The sequence below is a fragment of the Lagenorhynchus albirostris genome, chromosome 11 (genome assembly GCF_949774975.1).
Source record: "Lagenorhynchus albirostris chromosome 11, mLagAlb1.1, whole genome shotgun sequence".
NCBI lineage: Eukaryota > Metazoa > Chordata > Mammalia > Artiodactyla > Delphinidae > Lagenorhynchus > Lagenorhynchus albirostris.
This window is the reverse complement of record NC_083105.1, coordinates 82,113,097-82,134,114: the sequence shown is the minus strand read 5'-3', so window position 1 is coordinate 82,134,114 and position 21,018 is coordinate 82,113,097. Positions and strand designations below refer to the sequence as shown.

The window sequence follows — 21,018 nt, the reverse complement described above, 5'->3', positions numbered from 1 at the left end:
ACAGTGGTTAAGAATCCGCCTGCCAATGCAGGGGACATGGGTTCGAGCCCTGGTCCAGGAAGATGCCACATGCCACGGAGCAACTAAGCCCGAGCGCCACAACTACTGAGCCTGCGCTCTAGAGCCCACGAGCCACAACTACTGAAGCCCGTGCGCCTAGAGTCCGTGCTCTGCAACAAGAGAAGCCACCGCAATGAGAAGCCCACACACTGCAACGAAGAGGAGCCCCCGCTCACCGCAACTAGAGAAAGCCTGCGCGCAGCAAGGAAGACCCAACGCAGCCAAAAATAAATAAATAAATAAATGAATAAATTTTTAAAAAAGAAATATAATTTAGAAGTAATCAATAAATTGATAGTATTTAAAGTAATGGGACAGATGAAGTTGCCTAGGGAACAAATACAGCGAAGACAAGAGGGCCTGGATCCAAGCCCTTAGGGAACACTAGGCAGAGGAGAATCCAGGAAAGGAGACTAAGAGGGGACATCTGCTCAGTTAAGGGAGACCCTAGGAGAACATGGTGTTACGGGAGCCAGCAGAAGGAAGCGTTCAAAGGAGAAGGTGAATGGTCACGTATGTTGAAGGCTGCTAAGAGAGGGGGCAAGAGGAAGACAGGCCACTGGGTGTCACTGTTGGAGATTCTGAATAACTTGGGAAGGACAGCTCCAGTGGATTGGAGTGCCTAAGTGGAACAGTGGGAAAGAAGTAGAGAACGTGAGTATAGATAAGTCTTTCACTTAAAGCGGAACAAAGAACAGTTTGGTAAAGAATGTTGGTTTCTTTGTTGTTGTTGTTAAGGCACTGCTGATTGGAAGAATCCATTAGAGAGAGAAAAATTGAAGGTGCAGGAGAGAGAAGGCAGATAATTACGGGAGTACACAGATGACAGAGAAGTTGATCTTTGATAGGAGCTGGGACATTACGACAGGGAGGAAAAGCAGAGAAAGTAGGAACAAACGCAGGGTGGTTGATCTGGCGTGCCAGGTTCCTCCTGAGTGCAAATAAGGGAGTCATCAGCAGGAGGAAAGGAGGGGTAGGTAGCTTGCTGGAGGTGTAAGCGGAGAGAAGTTGTGAAACAGTCACAACTATTGACTTGAAGTGTGGGAAAGCAGACTTGCAGTTGAATGTCCCTTGAGATTTTCAGTCGTGAACGTAAAGTGAAACCACTTGGTATCGTTGGGTGATTTTTCTCTGGTAATACTTAGTTGCTCTGGGGCAGGTACAGAATAGGCAGAAATTTGGGCCTAACTAGGGTTGGTATTTTGCCACGCAAATACAACAGAGGGAGAGGAGGACAAGGGAGTTGAAGCTGTTTGCAAAAGAGTGACTATAATGATGGAACCAAGGCCGGGTAGAGAAAGAAATGAGGTTCTGAGGAGAGTAACAGAGAAAAAGTGGTGTAGGGTCCGTGGAATGGAGATTGAAGTACAAGAATAAGACACCTGGGAGGATAAAAGGTGGGGATCAGAAACAGAGTTCCTTAAAGTGGAGATTTTAGAGGGAGGGCAGATATTGGTTATGAAAAGGACAAGAAGATTACCATGGGTGGCTGAGGCGCCGTGGAGGAAAAGATCACTGGAGGTGAGGGAGAATGCAGGAGCTGTGCAGATGGGGTATTTGGTGGTTCGTCCTTATGGAACTTGAAGTTCACCCATGACTAGAAAGGATGGAAAGGAAGCTGGTGAGCCATGAGCTGAAGTCATGAATGACTGAGGGGGTTGACCAGGAGGAAGGATGACAGCTACGGCGCCTGACAGCATGCCCGCAGAGGAGCTGGGCATGAGGAAAGTATCACAGTGGTTCAGAAGCAGCTAGGATGAGCAGGAAACCAAGAAACACGAGAGAGAAGGCAGGTCATTCCTGACAACTCACTCTGCAGGAAGACGGGACTCTCCGTGGACAGCCTGATTTCACTTAGGATGAGAAGGTGACAGGAACAGAGATGAGGTGACAGGGGTTCTGTTGGACACAGGCTGATTCCAGGGGGAAGCGGTTCGGAAGACAAGGAAGGTCGAGATACTGAGCTGTGTTAGAGAATTGCAGACAATGATGGGAATAAGTGTCTGTGTCAAGATGTTGATCCTCAGAGATGAGGACATAAACAGGAATCTTCTAACTAAGCCATATGGGATTAGTCCTGGGTTGGGTTTTAGAGGAAGAACAAAAGGCAGCAGTTAGTTCCAGCTGTAGTCTTTAGTTACTGGCCACGTGTGGCTACTGGGCACTTCAGTGTAGCTAGTCTGAATTGAGATGTGCTGTGAATGGAAAATACTCAGCAAATTTTGAAGATTTGGTGCAAAAAAAAAAAGTGTAAAATATCTCAATTTTTATATTGATTATATACTGAAATTACAACATTTTAGATATATGGGTATTACAGAAACTATATTGTTAAAAGTAATTTCACCCATTTCTTTTTACTTTTTGTGTGGCTACTGGAAAACTTAAAATGATGTACGTGGCTTACATTTATTTCTATTGGACAGCCCTGGTCTAGAATATTTTGCAGGAGAATCTCGCTGGAGTCCAACATCAAGTCTGTTTTGCACTTTGGGGTTGTTTTTTCCCCTATATAAATTAATCTGCTTTTGTCACCATTGAATTTCATTTTAGAAAACCTTTTCCCCACTCAATTCTAATATGTCATTATTTTAAGTTTTTATCACACTTACTTGAATGCTAACCACTCTGCAAAATTAAGTAGCAACTTTTCTCCCCACTATTGTGGTACTGGATTACTGTGCATGATACTTCCTATACTTTAGAAACATAGGCTCATTTTTGAAAACATATCCTGTAATCTGGCTTTAAGATACTTAAAAATAATCAAGCCAAGTTTATCCTGACAACCAGAGGCAACACCAAAAGTTTGTTTTTCCTTTACCGTCTTAAAATGCTTTGTAAAGGGCAATAGGTAAGAATTTTGGTATCATTTTTCACTTTATGAAACAGGTCCAGAGAGATTTTAAGGTTTTTGATGCCAGAAAACAAGTTTTTAGATTTTTTTTTTTTTTTTTTTTTTTTTTTTGCGGTAGGCGGGCCTCTCACTGCTGTGGCCTCTCCCGTTGCGGAGCACAGGCTCCGGACTCACAGGCTCAGCGGCCATGGCTCACGGGCCCAGCCGCTCCGCGGCATGTGGGATCTTCCCGGACTGGGGCAGGAACCCGTGTCCCCTGCATTGGCAGGCGGACTCTCAACCACTGCACCACCAGGGAAGCCCAAGTTTTTAGTTTTTAACGTTTATTCTTGTGCTTTGATTTTGATCTCAGAGTATTTACTGTATCAGATCATAATACAATAATCCCAGATAATTTAAGCAGATCATGTTTTGTTGTCATGAAAAGGTTTACAAAATCTGTGTTCTTGTGTGCTTTAGGTCAGAGTTCATAATGATGCACAATGAAAATAGCAAACGCATAAAATCAAATCCTATCGTTAATTAATCTTTGAAGAAAGAATGTATAACTATATCAGTGGAAAAGCATCTGAAAGTTGATTATACCAACCCCACAAATCACTCCATTTATAAAATTTTTCAGTCTATTGTTCATGTAATAGTAGCTCTAGTAATTATGTGTCTGACAAAAGTAAGGAGCAAAAGCCCAAAAAGTTATATAATGATTTGCTGTAGATGTTTATAAATATTATAAAAGTTCATTGTAACAAAATGATATAAAATTATTATAAATGTTTCTCCTTCTTAAAAAAACAACCTAATGGTTAAAGACCAAGTCAGTTCAGTCCCTTTTTTGGACTAGTAAGAGTTAAAAATAGTTTGCTAAGGACCCAGACTTTGTCATACCCATCTATAGGGCATTGCTTACTACTTTTAACTTTTAAAAGTCAGACCCTAAATTTACATGACAAAGCCAAGATCCTCGGCTAGGTGGAGATTCTGGTTAGAAAAATTTTAGACTAATGATTTTTCTACTTCAAAGGCCTCAGCTTCCCCTTGTGATCCCACCTTTTCAGGCCTAAAGATATCAGCTAAAATAAACTATTTCCTGAGCTTCTCCAAATTTACTGAGAATATGATAATTGTTAAGAAGTAAGCTTGGAAAATATGTAATGTGTTACAATTATTTTTTCAAAATACATTCTTCCAGGTGGCCCATATCCGAGCAGAAAGAGATATTTTAGTAGAAGCAGATGGTGCCTGGGTGGTGAAGATGTTTTACAGTTTTCAAGATAAGAGGAACCTTTATCTAATCATGGAATTTCTCCCTGGAGGTAAAAGCAAACAATAGCAATGACAGACTGACACAAGCACATTGTTATATGTAATTATAATTTTTTTATTAGATTTACTTTTATATCCCTAGCTCTGAGGTTTTACACAGTCATGATTTTCTAATAGCTCCTCCCACAATAATGCTAATTTGGACCACAAATCAGGTTATTTTGAAGAAATGATAAAGTTGGCACATTTTAAATATTATCATTCTGTGTTTACTGTATATAATTATTTAGATCTTTACAAGTCTGGAGTTAAGAACAAGTCACTAAAGGAGAAGACAAACAACCCAGTGGGCAAATGGTAGGCAGTGTACACAAGAAAACTCTGGTTAGTCCACAAATAGATAGGGAAATGTTCAACTTCACCCATATTCAGGGAAATGCAAATTAAAACAAGAATGAGATTCCATTTCACACTCATCTGATTAGTAAAAACACTGAAAGTCTGATGGGGCTGTGGGAAATGGGCCTCTCATCTGTGCGAAGGAATCTCTAACCCTTCCAGAGAGCAGTTCAGAGATACCAGCAAAGCTGAAAATGCACGTGCGCAAGAGGCCTGTAAGAGGATGCTCATTGCAGCAGTGTCTTAATAGTGAAAATCTAGACACAAGATTAATGTCCATCAGTAGAAGAATCGATAAATAAAATGTGGCATAATTGTGTGATGAAATGTTTTACAGTAGTGAAAAGTCAGGAGCTCTATTTCAACAGTAGGATCTCAGAAACAAAGTAGAATAATAAGGCAAGCTGTGGAATTATGTACAGTTGATATTACTTATGTAATTTTTAAAAACATACAAAAGAGGTAAATTCATAGATTAATATATATGTATATGAAAACATACTTCAAAAATAAGCTGGAAGAATGCACACCAAACCAAATCCATGATAATGGCTACTCAGCAAAAAGGGAAGGGGGAATAGAATGGGAATGGAGGACAAAGAGCCTGCATGGTATTTTTTTTTTTTTAAGACTTGAAGCATCATGAAAAAGTATCAACAGTTGTCAATTCTGAGTTGTAAATTCACCAGTGTTTATTCTTTGCCCCTTGTAAAAGAGCAAGATTTCTTGAAAACAAAAAAATGTCTAGAAGTGACCCTTTTGGTGGGATGATGACCTATTTTTGTTGGCCCAGAGAGTACTGAGTGTTTTTGAAACCTGAATTTGAAAGAATATATCCCATTTCCAGGTGTGCTTACACTGATTCATTCTCACATTTTGACATATTTTCCTCAGCCACTTATTCTGGATGTTGAGTGGTAGATATTACTTCTTTATCACCTCTGCTCTGATTTGATTTCACATACTTTCTACCTTGAAACCATTAAATGTCATGAAACTTTTCCTTATGCAGTGACACTTTTTTTATTGGGCCCTAGAGATGGTAGGAGGTACACTGGGTAGATCATAAAGTGCAAACATCAGGCATATGTTGTATATTACAAAGAAATCTTTTATAAGGCATTCCCCTTTTTGAGGCATTTCTAACACATGGTACTTATTCTCATTTAATTAGGTGACATGATGACATTGCTAATGAAGAAAGATACTTTGACGGAAGAGGAAACACAGTTCTACATTTCAGAGACTGTTCTGGCAATAGATGCGATCCACCAGTTGGGTTTCATCCATCGGGACATTAAACCAGACAACCTCTTATTGGATGCCAAGGCATGTGAATAAAGTGAATTATTAGGTTGCTGATTATTTTATGAAGTAATAGAGGTGATTTTGTGATTGGAAATGGGCAACTGCAATTTATATTATTGCTAACCTACATTATTTCATAGACTGATACGGTAGGAGAGAGCTGTGAAGTGAAATGACATCAAGGGAAAACTGGCTGTCTTTTTATCATCTTCCATTTTCTACTCCTTAAAATAATCATCATCAAATATTGAAAATTTTACGTTTCACCTGTATGAATTCTAAGCTAAGAATTTTTATGATTGCATTTAGAAGAGTTTGTGGGGTTTTTTTTTTTTTTTTTTTTTTTTTGCGGTACGCGGGCCTCTCACTGTTGTGGCCTCTCCCCTTGCGGAGCACAGGCACCGGACGCGCAGGCTCAGCGGCCATGGCTCACAGGCCCAGCCCCTCCGTGGCATGTGGGATCTTCCCGGACCGGGGCACGAACCCGCGCCCCCTGCATCGGCAGGCGGACTCTCAACCACTGCGCCACCAGGGAAGCCCGTTTAGAAGAGTTTTTAATGAGGCTTTTGTCTCTAGGTTAATAAAACCTATTGATTTTACTAGGTTTTGTCTTTCTTCTTTTTTTCCTTAGGGTCACGTAAAATTATCTGATTTTGGTTTGTGCACGGGATTAAAGAAGGCTCATAGGACTGAATTCTACAGAAATCTTACACACAACCCACCAAGTGACTTCTGTAAGTTTGATTTTTGGGGGTTAAAGTAGTACAGCTGGTTTAATGCAGGACTGTTGAGAACTGAAGCTTCCCTCCTTCTCCTCACCCCTTAAACCAACGTATTTTCAATGGATATGTGTGAATTTGTTTTCTGGTAAGAGTTTTTCCCTCGTAATTACAATTCTGTCTTGTTGAAATTAGCATTCCAGAACATGAACTCAAAGAGGAAAGCAGAAACATGGAAGAAGAACAGGAGACAACTGGTGAGTTGAAGGCAGAAGTTTGTGCCCTGGTCCTAAAATCTCACTTGGTATTTGCTTGGTAATTTGGAGCTTCACAATGATTAGTTCTTACTTCATAGCAATGATAGAGCTTGTTCCGGGATCATAGAGTTTTCTTAGTTTCTCTGTAACATTTCCCTGCCTGTAAAGGAAAATGCTGATTTTTACTTTATGATTTCACTTCAGAATATTTTACCAAGCATATCTATAGTTAGTTAATCTGTCTGTTTACGAGTGCATTCTCTATAAAACTCACCGAGATGAGTGTAAATTGTAGTAAATGCCGTATGATTTTCATGCTTCCATTTTCCCTACCTGTCCTGATGCAACAAATGTTAATCAGCATAAGTAAGGTTATTGTGTGCTTCTAAGAACTTCATAGAGAAAGTAAACAAAGTTTGGCATGTTAACAATGTTACAATAAAATAGATAAAATAAAATTGGAAAGCAGACTTTACTGCAGGTAAACTTAATGACTGCTTTAATGTGGAACGACACTGTCTATTTTTAACCCCACACGATTCCTCCTCCATTACTCAGCAAATATTAGAATCATTTGCCCCTTTTCCTCTTTCCCTTTATCCTCTTAACTAGGTCCATGAACATTGTCAAGGTTAGGAATGTGCCTTTTGACTTTAATTTCCTAACTTCTTGTACAACAGCCTGGTACATATCGACACTCTGTAAATATTTGTTAAATTCAACCAAGTGATGAAGAGAAACTCATTCAGCAGTCCCTCAGGAAGGTAAATAGACTGAAAGGCAAGAGTCTGATACCCTCTCAAAGCAAATAAAATGACCTTTGCATTATTGAGCTCATTCTCTCATTAGCCCAAGTAAACTTTTTGTGCTTGTAAAACATTTTGGTGTTTTTATAAGTTTTTTAAAATGTTTTGAGCTATGCATTAATGACAGAATCTTCCTTCTACTTTTAAATGTGTCACTTTTAGATCAGATTTTACAATTGAGAAAAGAATTGTAGTATTTCCTACTTTTAAAGGGAAAAATGAATACCGCCTAAGGCTATGGTGGGAATTCTGTACCCCCTGATTACAGAATATTCACACTGATTACTCATGTGCAGGTTTTATTATTCTTGTGACCATCGTGACTTACATCAGTGTTTCCCAGTGAAGAAACAGAGGGGACTCTTGGTATTTGGGGCAGGAAATTCTTTTAGAACCTGTATCCCCTGCCCACTCTATGCCAATCATAAACGGCATTGCTTTCTAATGGATCAGCAGTGCCCTGGAAATGAGTTTATAATGAAAATACGTGACATTTTTATAGTAGGCTGTAGTTTACAAACACATTCCTTCGCTTGTTTCGTCCTCGTATCCACTCTGTTAGGGCAGGTATTATTACTCCAATTTTATGTGAGCAGAAGCTGAGGCTCAGAAAGGTTGAATAACTTGCCTGAGAGCACATTACTAGTGAGTGGGGAAGCCAGGCTCACTGGGCACAAGCTTTTTATTCTTTTTGGAATGGATTTAGGGCTAAATACATAAATAACGTTGTTGAGCTCTTTGGGGGACAGAAATCATGTCTTAAATAACAAATTATCTGACTCAGTGCCTATCACCAAGCCTTATACATGATAAACACGCAAAACAAGTATTAAATGAAAAATTAACTTCTGTATATATTGTTTTTTCCAGTAGTGAGCCATACTTGGATCTTTAAAGAAATCTATATTGAGAACACTGATTTGACAAGCTGTTCCTTTGCAGGCATATTCCACAGTGGGGACACCAGATTACATTGCTCCAGAAGTGTTCATGCAGACGGGGTACAACAAATTGTGTGACTGGTGGTCTTTGGGAGTAATTATGTATGAAATGCTAATAGGTATGTTTTATCATTCATTTATGTTCATACCATATAAATTTCCTTGAGTGCCACTGATGAACATATTGTAGATATTATGGGCTGAAACATCTGAACTCTTTAAGCTGATTTCTGACATCCGCCAATGTTAAATACACACTGATAAGTATCAGTGAGCTCTCCAGGGATCCTCTGTCAGGAAGGGGGCATTTAACTGGAACTCCCGTGTATCAAAATTGTGTCTGCATGGCCTTTTAGGTAAAAGAGGGGCAATGCTTTAAATCCTTTATTTTATTGACCTTATTAGCAATTTTATTATAAATGGCTGAATGGTGGTATTTTTTATCGTTAAGCAGAGCACCCAGGGCTATTTTGTTTTTTGTGACACACATATAATAGGTGTAGCATATTTGATCACAAAAGCTCATGAAACTTGTTTTCTCTGATACGTAGGATATCCACCTTTCTGCTCTGAAACACCTCAAGAAACATATAGGAAAGTGATGAACTGGAAAGAAACTCTGGTATTTCCTCCAGAGGTGCCTATATCTGAAAAAGCCAAGGACTTAATTCTTAGGTTAGTAGTTAAATCCCTAGAAGAGTTTGTGGTATCTTAAAACTTCACAGGGACCTAAAAGACTAAATTGCCTGTTTCAGCTTTGTGGGAGGAAAAAGACTATCACTGATCTATACAGTCAAAGGCATCAGTAAAGAAAAGGTGTTTTTTAAAAATGAAGACTCTTATAAGGAATTATGCAGGAAAAAAAGTCAGAGTTGAGAAGAGGGAAGAGGCCTTGTATTATTTCAAAGGTCACTGCTGTTAAAATACAATGACCTGGGCTTCCCTGGTGGCGCAGTGGTTGAGAGTCCGCCTGCCGATGCAGGGGACACGGGTTTGTGCCCCGGTCTGGGAAGATCCCACATGCCGCGGAGTGGCTGGGCCCGTGAGCCATGGCCGCTGGGCCTGCACGTCTGGAGCCTGTGCTCCGCAACGGGAGAGGCCACAACAGTGAGAGGCCCGCGTACCGCAAAAAAAAAAAAAAATACAATGACCATATCCCTATTCCCTAAAGAGAAAGGGAAAATAAATTCTTAGTAGCAGTTCATATCACAAAAGTCTCTATATGAAACCTTTTCTAAGCACAAGATTCCATTCTGTTTCTCAACTAAGATGAAGTGTTTAGGCTCTGTTGTAAACGGCTGGAAGGAATATAAATTGGGCAACCCATGGGAACAGCCAGTTGGCAGCATATTATACAAAATCTTCAACTGTCTATGACCTTTGAGCCAGCAATGCTACTTCTAGGAATTTCGCATATGCAGATAATCAGATGTGTGTAAAGATTTAGGTACAGTATGTTATCTTGATATTGTTTTTAGTAATGAAAAATTGAAAACCTTCTAAATGTTCAACAATAGTGAACTGGCTAAATAAATTGTAGTGTTTCCATGTGTAAATTTTAGAAAATGAAGTTATAGAAAAATATTTAATGACTTTGAGAAATGTTCTAAGTGAAAAAAATAATCCTAAAATGGTAACTACTTATTAACACAGTATTTTAAAAATTATATTAAAAGACTAGAAGGAAATGGCTTCAGTGTTTATAGTAGTTATGTCTGAGTAGTGCAATTATAGATGATTTCTATTTTTTTCCCACATCTCCCACAATAGAGTTAACTTCAGTAAACAGAAAAAAAGATGAAATGTTTGAAACCATGCAAATAGACTACTTTAGATGTAATCTGCATATGATAATTTCTCTGTCTCCGTTTTCCAGGTTTTGTATTGATTCTGAAAATAGAATTGGGAATAGTGGAGTAGAAGAAATAAAAAGTCATCCTTTTTTTGAAGGTGTAGATTGGGGGCACATCAGGTATGTTTATAGGCTTTGAGTGGGAGAGGTCTGAGTAAAAACTTTTCTACTAGATTTGGTGATTAATTTTTCTTTGATTCTGCTAGATTAAATACAAGAAGTAGCACTGTGATAAATCAGTGTTCTCTGGATTATATAAATGAGTGAGACTATAGTGGCTATAGCTAAATGACTCATTTTATCTAATGTCCACTTTAAGGAAAAAGCACATATTGTGCCCCTGTTTAGATTTTGATATTCAGAGTTACATGACGGAGACTGTTCGCACAACAAAGATATAATTACATTTGACTCTATAACCCCTCATTTTTGTCCTCTAATTAATATTCCATACTGTGTCTCCTTCATTAATTTGTAAGAATATACAGTCCCTCTTTTGAACATTGTGGGGAAAGTTAAATAATGCAAGTAACTTTTAAGAATTTGCTTACAGTTGTTCGTTGTGAGCATTGGCGTTTATTCAGTCTGTGGCCAAACCACCTTCAGTGGCTCTGGTCTGTTCCTCAGACAGCAACAGTTTAGAAACAAGTCTGATCGTGCCGTTTTCTTCCTTCTCTTTGCACTTAGAATAAAACTAAGGATTCTTAACTGCTTTTCAGGATCGTAGGATGTGGCTCTTGCTTCATCTGTACAAGCTGCATCTTGTATGGTCTTTCCCACTTCTCCCACCCCAGGGTTTTGTCATTTGCTCTTCATTCTGACGAAAATGCTCTTCACCTCCCTGCCCCTGCCCTTGCCCTGCCTAGCCAGCCCCTTTTCACCTTCAAGACAGTCTATGTGTCCCTTCACTGGAGATCGTCACTGGAGCTTCTATGATATGCTAGGCACTCTACCTGATTATAGCCAATTTGGGGGATCATTTATTGTATGTCCAGCACTGTTCTAAGTGCTTTAGATGCATTTCTCATCTTATCCTCATAATAAACCTGTCACAGAGCATTAATTTGCCTGCAGTGCCTCAGCTAGTGAATGATCTAGCTAGAACTGCTAACTAGAACTAGACCCAGGCAGTTTGATTCTAGAGTCCTGACTCTTACCTGCTACACTGTATTATACTGTCTATACAACACCTCATTGAGCAGAACTATGATTCCCCCCTGTTACAGTTGGAAGGATGCTTAGAGACTACCAGTCCAGTCTCCTGGTTTTATATTAGGGAACAGTCGCAGTACCTAAGGTCATCCTGCTAAGTAATGACAAGAGATTAGATCTCAGGGCACCAGGGTCTATGCTTCTTTACACTAAACTAATGTAAATTTATTACGTTAGTACATTAAGCATAAATAGGTTAGAATAATTCTGGGGAAAATATATACATGCTCTTACATAATTCTGTAAACTTATCACCTAATAGATCCAATAAGTAGTTGTTAAAAAAATAGAAGCAATAAAAATTGATAAATTCTTTTAACTATTTTTAGCATGATAAGAAGGTATTTTCATGACTTAGTATTTTTTTAACCTAACGTCCCTGATCCCCTTAACATTTATATGACTGAGAAGTGTTTGGATTCAGATTTCATCACAAATGTGTAGTCCCTTCACTCTTTGAGCCCCTTATTTTCCTAAATGACTTGATTTACGGATCCTCTACTAGAAGAATTCTATTCCTGAATTAATTAGGTAGGATCCAGTCCCCACAATATCTAGGGTACTTTATATAATGATAAAGTTCTTTAAATAAAATCTTTTCTGCTTTCCCTTTCATTAACTCTTATTTTTCCTCTTTAAAAAGACAGCATGAGAAAGTCTTGGTACAAAGAAATAAAAATTCCAAGTAAATGATAATATTTTAATAAAAAAATTATACTCATCTATGAAATCCACTTAACTACAGGTATTTTCAAATCCATAATAAATTTCCTTGGCTCTTCTAATATTTATAGAACAGCATGCAGAATTTGCAGGCAGGATTATGTTTTGGAAAACTGAGTTCAAGAAAACTTACCATGGTTACTCAATACCTTTTTATAGGGAAAGGCCAGCAGCGATCCCTATAGAAATCAAAAGCATTGATGATACATCAAATTTTGATGACTTTCCTGAATCTGATATTTTACAACCAGGTAGGACAATCTACAACACAATTAACACTATTAAAAGTCTCTGAAGATGATGACATTTTCATTAATGAAATCACTTTGCTCTTCGTTAACTTTTCTATCTTCCTAGTGCCAAACACCACAGAACCGGACTACAAATCCAAAGACTGGGTTTTTCTCAATTATACCTATAAAAGGTTTGAAGGGTTGACTCAGCGTGGCTCTATCCCCACCTACATGAAAGCTGGGAAATTATGAATGAAGATCACATTCGCTCACAACCCAGAGAACTCAGGTAGCTGCATCACCAGGCTTGCTTGGCGTAGATAACAGTACACTGAAATACTCCCGAAGATGGTGGTGCTTCTGACTACAAGAGGAAATTCTACAGGATTAGGATTTCTAAGACTACTACAGGAATTGGTTGGCAGTGCCAGCTGGCTTTTTTTTTTTAATATTTTATTATTTTTGTTAACTTTATTATATGAAGGTACTGGAATAAAAGAAATGTACATCCCTTTCTAACTGCACTGCCTACATGCGTATTAAGGTCCATTCTGCCTGTGTGTGCTGTGGCTTTGTACTGTAACACCTCTAATCAATTCAGGAGCAACATATGTCATTTAAAGCAACATAGGCTAACCTGTAGGTAACACTGCAGTATTGCTGTTTTACTGCAAACCTTATGGGTCTAGATAATCAATAAAAGCCATTAGAACACCTGCCCTATTGGTTTGGACATGTACAGAATATATATGAAGACAAATTCCATAATGGTTTTAAGACATTTTAAAAAGGAAATACACTGGTTATTTAAAAAAATAGAATTTATCATCATGTTATTGCACAAACTCCACAGTAGGGAGTGACAAGTTTATAATAAGGAGGAAGTTTTAACACCTTCACTCAAGCACTCCACTAATATATTTACTTTGCATTCAGAAATCCTGATGACCTTTATATACGTAGTCTGTATACTCATAGGGAGATGTACAGTATTATATAAAATGTAAAGTTGCTTTTCTTGTGACAAGAGGACTTCTTTTTTAACAAGAGGACATGGCATTATTTTAATTTGATTATGGTGAGTTGAATTTAAGAAATGACCATGAGGGCTGCTTGTAGAGAACTAGTGTATTTTTATTAAACTATTTTTTTAAACGTCAGACTTCTGATCATGTAAATGGACTTGTAGAGAACAAAGAGCTATTTACTTTGGTTTTCTAGAAAGTTGTTACATATCATGGCTGGTTAACTTTTCTTTCTTTTGATGAAAATTTTTCCTTTGATAGTACTTGTATTATTGTGCCATTATTTTCTTATACTCCAAATGTACCAAAGATCCTGAACAGAGTGGATGTTCACAACTGAGGAGAATTCTACTGTCCTGTGGGAATGCTGTCTTCAGATCTTTGATAGAGGCCAGTTCATTCAAGGGCAATATTGTTCATGTTGAGCTACATCACTGTGGCTAATGTAAATGGAATTAAGGAAGTAAATGAAGGCCGGTGGGTTGTGATTAGAGAACAGGCGTGATGATGTCAGCAGCAAATTCTTCGGGTATTTCCCTAAGAATGGAATAGTCTTTCCTAGCTCAACATTTTAATTTTAAAATGACTCTCTGAGGTTTTGGTTTCATCAGTAGTAGTGGAGAAGTAATACTTTATCAAAGAATGGCCTAATGTTTGTCTTAACTGTTAACTGGTGGAATTTTTTTAGATACAACAGTTATCACTATTACAAATGATCTGTGATCAGAATCTAAAATGATAATTTATTTGTACGGATGTTCTTCTTAGTGGGGAAGAATTGCATAGGATCATTATGCAAATCTACAAAAGATTTTATAAATGTCGCTGCTTGCTGGGGAACTCCACAGTGTTTTAATAAGGTCATTCTAGGTTTTTTTCCTGCCCTGTTCCCCCCTTCCCCTCCTCCCCACTCCTTCCCTTCCCTCCCTTTCCTTCCTTTCCCTTTCCCTCACCCCACTCTTTCCTAGTATTTGTTTGATACTTGTTATGTGTTCATCTAATAGTTCATCTCCATTTTTCTTATTTGGATCATCTCTCATCTAGGAGAGAGAACTATTAAAATCCTGGGGTTATCTCAATTTGACTAACTCTGGTTTTTCTAATTATAACTGCCTCTAATTGTAAAAAATCTTTAACTTATGTTTAGTTTTATGAGATTTTTCTCAAACGCCCCCCCCCATTTTAAAAAAGGATGTTTTGCTACTGTGATAGTGAATGGGTAAGATATGGGGAAATTGCAACATTCTCTGGCTCTAATATGGTAACTCTTCTAGTATAAAAAAATTCATTAATTCAAGTTGGAGAGAGAGATTGATATAAAGGAGCTGAGTTTACCTTTTAATTGAATAAGAATAGAGCATTTTAGTTTCCATCTCCTTCATTCTTAATAATAGGAAGAACTTGGGAACAGTTATGGTTTCTTGGCAGTGGAAGGGCAGTTAGGGAAAATTTACTTTGTTTAGAGTCTCATTTTTCCCTGGAGTTAATAGAGTGATTCATAATCTTTGGGGTTTCCTCCTCATCAAAAGCATTTCTTAAGTGCCTATCTAGAAGCAACTGAAGACTGTATCTGCCCTTTGGAAGCTAAGAATTTGATTCATGATGCAAATTAGCTAGATGATTTGCGAAGTACCCTTGAGATTGAATTTTCTCTATTATATACTTCCCATATTTCAGGTGAACCATTTAATTTAAACGACAAAACCCTATCTAATCAACTGAGCATAATGACATTTTCTTTAAATTAGACTATTTTGAATTAAAGAGTTTTGTTATAAACTGTGTGTTCTTGGTTTTTCTAAGTATATAGAAAGCTTGTATAATTCAGATTTATTGATTTCCTGATTTAATGTAGACTTTGACTTTTTTTATTAAAAAAACCTTTATATTAAAGCAAGTTATGTTATTTTTCTTTTATGCTTTTCTTATTAACATAGCTTTAAACCTTTAAATTTATTGAAGCATAGTACAATCTGAGAATAGGGAATTTCTTATAAGTCAACCTCTTCTGAATGGAATATATATATGATTTAATAAGCTATTAGTTGAATGGAAAATAAGTGTGGAATATTCAAAACTTTCTTTGGTTGCTAAGGCTCAAGATAGAATTTCATTTATTTCTATAATAACATACTTTTTCTGTTTTTTTAAACACCTGTTATCTTTGTATAAATCTGTATATCTCAAAACATTTTTAAGTACATTTATTTTTGGTGCTTTATTGTAGAAAACCTTTAGACAATCAACCCATCAGTATCTACTGGTAGGAGAAACAGCTATCCATCTATCAATGATCTACAAATAAACGAATTGAGCTTTTAATCAGTAGAGAGGTCCCTACCCACCAAACACACTCTCTCTTTGAATTGCTAAGACTGAGAACATTCAAAATAACCGTTTTGGTACAACCATGATTATTTCCTCTTGTCTTTATTTAAATTTTATTTTCTCTATAGAAGTGCACTTATTTCTGGAAACTTTTAATGAAACAAACACTTGGAACAAATATAAGTACAAGACACTTAGGACTACTAGAGATATTTTAGATTTTTGTGAAAAAAAATGAGGGAGATATTGCTGTTTTAAAAAGGTCTGAAATAATAAAAATAGATCTTAGTTATTTTTTTTAAAGCAATATAAATTATTCAGTTGTCTGGAAAAATAATCACCAGGCTATCGAGTTCTGTCTTCAGTTACTGAGTTTCAAAGAAATGTTTTGGTGGCATGAGGCCTTTTTCCTTGAAGGTAAGAAAAGAATAAAAACTATGTTTATAATATTTCTGCTGGTGAGGTTTTTTGGTTATATTTTCAAGTTTTGAGATAGGTGTTATCCAAAACTCAAGAAAGACTATTTTGTAAATGTATCCAACTTTTATACTTAAAGAATTACATCAAGAACAAAATAAATATTTTAAGTTTCAATTGTGTTTAAACAATTAAGATAGTTGTACAGGTTTATATACAGCTACCCCACCCACTAGGCCAAAACCAATTGGCAGGCAGAAGTGAAATCTAAAATGCCTCAAAATTAAATTGAAAATGCCTCAAAATAGTATGGAAACGAGTGATGTAAGTGCCCCAGGTACCCAGGTACCACCACACCTGTCCCATGGGAGACACTGATCATTGATCATGATACTCTTTCTGCTGAGCTAAGAGGGAGCCAATCAGAATCCTATTCATCCTAGTTGTGCTCCCAACTGTTCCCTGACTGACATTATTTCAGTAATGCTGTTGTTAAGACAAAACGGTGAAAACATTGAGTGTCAAAATTTGGACGCTGGAGCAAACTTGGACTCCTCTCTACATTTACCTTCTTTCAAAAGCATCTTGTGATTAAAAGAACTTACATTGGTGTACAAAATGCTCTCACCTTATTCTATTAATCTGTGAAATTAAATAATTACTATCATTTTACAGGTGATGAACATGAAGCTGAGCGTGACTTACCCAAACAGGTAATAAATTGCTCTTGGATCAAGTCCAGTCTGCTCCCAAGTCACAGAGCATGCTTCATTGCAAATTACCTCGTATGCTTCTAGACCTCAGAAAAACACATGGGAAGCAAGTGACAGAGTTGTCACTTTGGGTGCTTTTGACTGCAAGTATCAGAAGATGAAAGTAAAAGTGGTTTCAACAATAAGGAAAATGAGTATCATGTAAAACTAAGACACAATATAGGGACCTTCCAGAGTAAATTTAGGATCTCAAAAATATCATCAAGAATATAAGTTCTTGGCTTCCCTGGTGGCGCTATGGTTGAGAGTCCCCCTGCCGATGCAGGGGACGCGGGTTCGTGCCCCGGTCTGGGAAGAACCCACATGCCGCGGAGCGGCTGGGCCCATGAGCCATGGCCGCTGAGCCTGCGCGTCCGGAGCCTGTGCTCCGCAACGGGAGAGGCCACAACAGTGAGAGGCCCGCGGACCGCAAAAAAAAAAAAAAAAAAAAATAAGTTCTTTGCATTTTTCTACTTTGTCATCCTCATTGTGTTGGATGTCCTTGGTCTTGTTTTCTTAGAGGGGCTAGATGGCCACAGGGAGCCTAAGCATCAAATCCTCACACAACAAGTCTTTAAAAAGAGAAACTACTGCTTGTTCATCCTCTTTTTAAGAGCAAAGAAAATCTTTTCCAGAAGCATTCTAAGCAAAGTACCCCCTCCACACACACACACACATTTTGTTGGCCATGATCATGTCATCCATCCCCTCCTACAACAGTACCTGGCCTGGTGACTGATTTAAAACTGATCAGGATTCACATCCCTGGTGCCAGAGTGAGGCTCCCCTAAAGCACAGGGCTACGGGATACCAGACCCAAAGTGGAGTTAACCTCCAAGATACTCGAAAGGGTGCCACACAGGTTTATAGCAATGGTTCTTACCTGAAGTCACTGCATCTGGATTTTGTTGCTGGTTCTGCCACTGCCTACGTATAAACCGAAGGCTGGTCCATTAACGTCTTTCTTGACCCATCTAAAATAGGAATACTGAATACCACTGTGCTAGACCATGGCTCAGCTACTGGGACCTCAGGTTTCTTGTCCTTCAGAGAACCAGGAGTACGGGTGGGTCTCTGGACATCATTCAAACAATGGATGTTTGGCCCAGTGATCAGGGCTTGGTCTTTTTGGTGCTATTGCCATCCCTGCCAGCTGCTATTCATCTCCTCATTGGTCCATCTCCCCCAAAACTGTTGTATCAGTATTAGGGATCCTCACCAACTTATTTCCCTTCAAGATCCAGCCAAGGGTGGGCCTAATCACTGTTGGTTCAACTGCTTTGTCTAACTTGAGAATCTGGGCTTTGATGAATAGAAATCAAGGCATTTCTCAGGGGCTTCCCTGGTGGCGCAGTGGTTGAGAGTCTGCCTGCCGATGCAGGGGACATGGGTTTGTGCCCTGGTCCGGGAAGATCCCACGTGCCGCGGAGCGGCTGGGCCCGTGAGCCATGGCCGCTGAGCCTGTGCGTCCGGAGCCTGTGGTCCGCAACGGGAGAGGCCACAACAGTGAGAGGCCCGTGTACCGCAAAAAAAAAAAAAAAGGCATTTCTCAGGAGACTGCTAACCATTACAAAGTTATCTCTGAACTTACATTCCTTATCAAACCCTTAAACATAGGCTGACTTTTAAGTCTGTCAAAGGGAGAAATCCATAACAGGAAAGGGAAATTGTCCTTTGCCTTTCCTGTCCTCTTGGGTAAGACAGTCATGAGCAGAACTTGAAGAACCCTCCTGTACAGTTCTGTACAATATGGGGAGGATTGAGGGGGACCTGGGGCACCATACTTACTGTAAGAGTGTCCAAAACCTGCAGAAGTAAAAATTAGTTTAGCTTTTGACACGTACATACACAAATACATAATCTCTAAGGGGGAAATCCATATATAAAGAGATGTCCGCACAACTATTCCCTCTTGTCCTAAGTTTTGTTCTCCCTGTATTTTTCTAGAAAGTTTAGTTTATTACTACTTCTGTCCTCTGGCTTTTGTAGAAATACACACACAACTTATCCCTTGCGACAACCTAGCCTTAAGAAAATTCATTTTTGACAAGTTGAAGCAATATTTCCTGAAGTAAAGTGCTCAGAGCAACTATTTCAAAATCAACTAGGGTGCGAATTCGAAATAAGGATTGAGTGTGTCTCACCCCAGACCTATTGAATCAGAGTTTCTGGGGTGGTTTTGAACTTCTGCACTGTCTCAATCCAACTTGGGGAACTACTGAGCTAAAGGAAAAAGGGCACTGGTTGGACTTTTCTAAAATGAAATAATACATGCCTCATCGATTGTTGTGAGAGCATCTATATGAAGTAACGAATGCCCAGTAGGTGACGTACAGCAGTCAGCCCTTAGATTCATGCCTGGCACAGTGTAGGTGCTCTATAAGCATTTGTGAACAAATGAATTAATAACTAACTGCATTTTGTGGGCGGCCCTTCTTTCCCTCTAAGGCCAACCTCAAAATGTTTTCACTTGTAATAAAAACATAAATCAACTCCAAAAGCATTGAAAAGGAATGTATCTCTTGCTAAAGTTGTTATTTTACAGGGAAATAATGTAAGGAAGTTTGCATTACACAGTGAAGCTCCCTAAATACCCTTTTAGAAAATCTTTCTCAGATTTCCCTCCCTGTGGCAGCTGCCACTCCTCTTCCTCTCTCTCATGAGGATACCCTCCTGCAATTACCTTCTCTGCTTCTCCCCTCCACAGGCCAAGCCCAAGCCAATCTTTCCCGTTCCAGAAGCCCACTAGAGGCCCATCTATCCCTCTAAGCACATTTGGCACCCCTGTTTCTCCTAACTGCACTCCCTCTCATCAACCTGCTCAGCAAATCCAAGAATCTTCCCCAGTATGCACCCTCCATAAAATGCCAGGGATGGCAGAGTGATGGGGAAGAAAGGGTAGTTTTAAATATTAATAATTTATTTCCTCAGTCACTTGGGAGCTCATTAATGGGTAGTTATTTAGTTTTATGCATCACTGGAGATGGTGTCTTCAATTTAACTACACTCTGAAGCAGGTGGATTTGTTTTTTGTCCTGGACCAACAGAAATATCTAAGTGAACTTAAAGGGTACCCCAAACTAAATTACATTGTTACAATCCCAGCAGGAGGCTGACAAGAATAGGAATTTATAGTGTGTGAGACAGTGGTTCCTAATGCCAGTCCTGTTCTTGCCTGAGTACTTGGCAGTGAAGCAACTTACTGAACAAATTACTGAACTTAAGTTCCTCCTAGGATTAGCAATAATTCCTAAAGAGCAAACCTATTCCTGGGCTTTTGTCAAGGAAACCACATTGACCAGAAGAAACTATACCATGCACTGTACAAGTTATGTTCCAAATCACTTTTCTTACATTTTGCCTGAGGAGAAAATGTAAGAAGACCAATAGTTGGAAATGAAAGATGAATTTCCCATCCATCTGTCAAGACATTGTGTGAGTGTCTATTTCTGCCTTATCCTAGGAGGTATAACCACTCTTGAAAAAAAAAAAATCATGCCTTAGAATGTAAAGCTCCAGAGCATAAGGAAAAACTAGAAAGTAGAATCTAAACTTGAACAGTTGGGGGAACACACGTTAAACTAAGAATGATTTGCCCCAAGGAATCCAGTGGGTCTGTTCCCCTTGTGTGTTATACTTCCTCCTATCATGTTTAGGTTCTAGATTCTTTTCTCTTGCTCTCAGGCTTTTGGTGGAAGTGAATCAACATTTCCAAGAAATGAGGACTGCAGTGATTCACCGGCAACCTTATCATGCCACTATGAACTCCTAAGGAGATCTCTGACTTTCACCATCTGGCTTCTACCATCTACTGAGTGATCCTGGCCAAAATACTCATTTCTGAACCTCTGTTTGCCTACCGAGAA

At 38.6% G+C, this 21,018-nt stretch overlaps 1 protein-coding gene across 4 annotated transcripts in view; it reads left to right on the top strand.

The window, feature by feature from the left end:
• Positions 1–15,548, top strand: part of STK38L (serine/threonine kinase 38 like) — an 82,142-nt gene extending 66,594 nt beyond the window's left edge. For all 4 annotated transcript variants that reach the window (XM_060166676.1, XM_060166679.1, XM_060166675.1 and 1 more), the window contains 9 exons: positions 4,107–4,230; positions 5,754–5,908; positions 6,519–6,621; positions 6,802–6,863; positions 8,612–8,729; positions 9,162–9,285; positions 10,487–10,582; positions 12,557–12,648; positions 12,755–15,548. In XM_060166676.1, coding sequence (XP_060022659.1) covers positions 4,107–4,230; positions 5,754–5,908; positions 6,519–6,621; positions 6,802–6,863; positions 8,612–8,729; positions 9,162–9,285; positions 10,487–10,582; positions 12,557–12,648; positions 12,755–12,882 — 1,002 coding nt within the window. In that variant the 3' untranslated portion in view covers positions 12,883–15,548. The remainder of the gene's footprint in view (positions 1–4,106; positions 4,231–5,753; positions 5,909–6,518; positions 6,622–6,801; positions 6,864–8,611; positions 8,730–9,161; positions 9,286–10,486; positions 10,583–12,556; positions 12,649–12,754) is intronic.
• Positions 15,549–21,018: the final 5,470 nt, after the last annotated feature.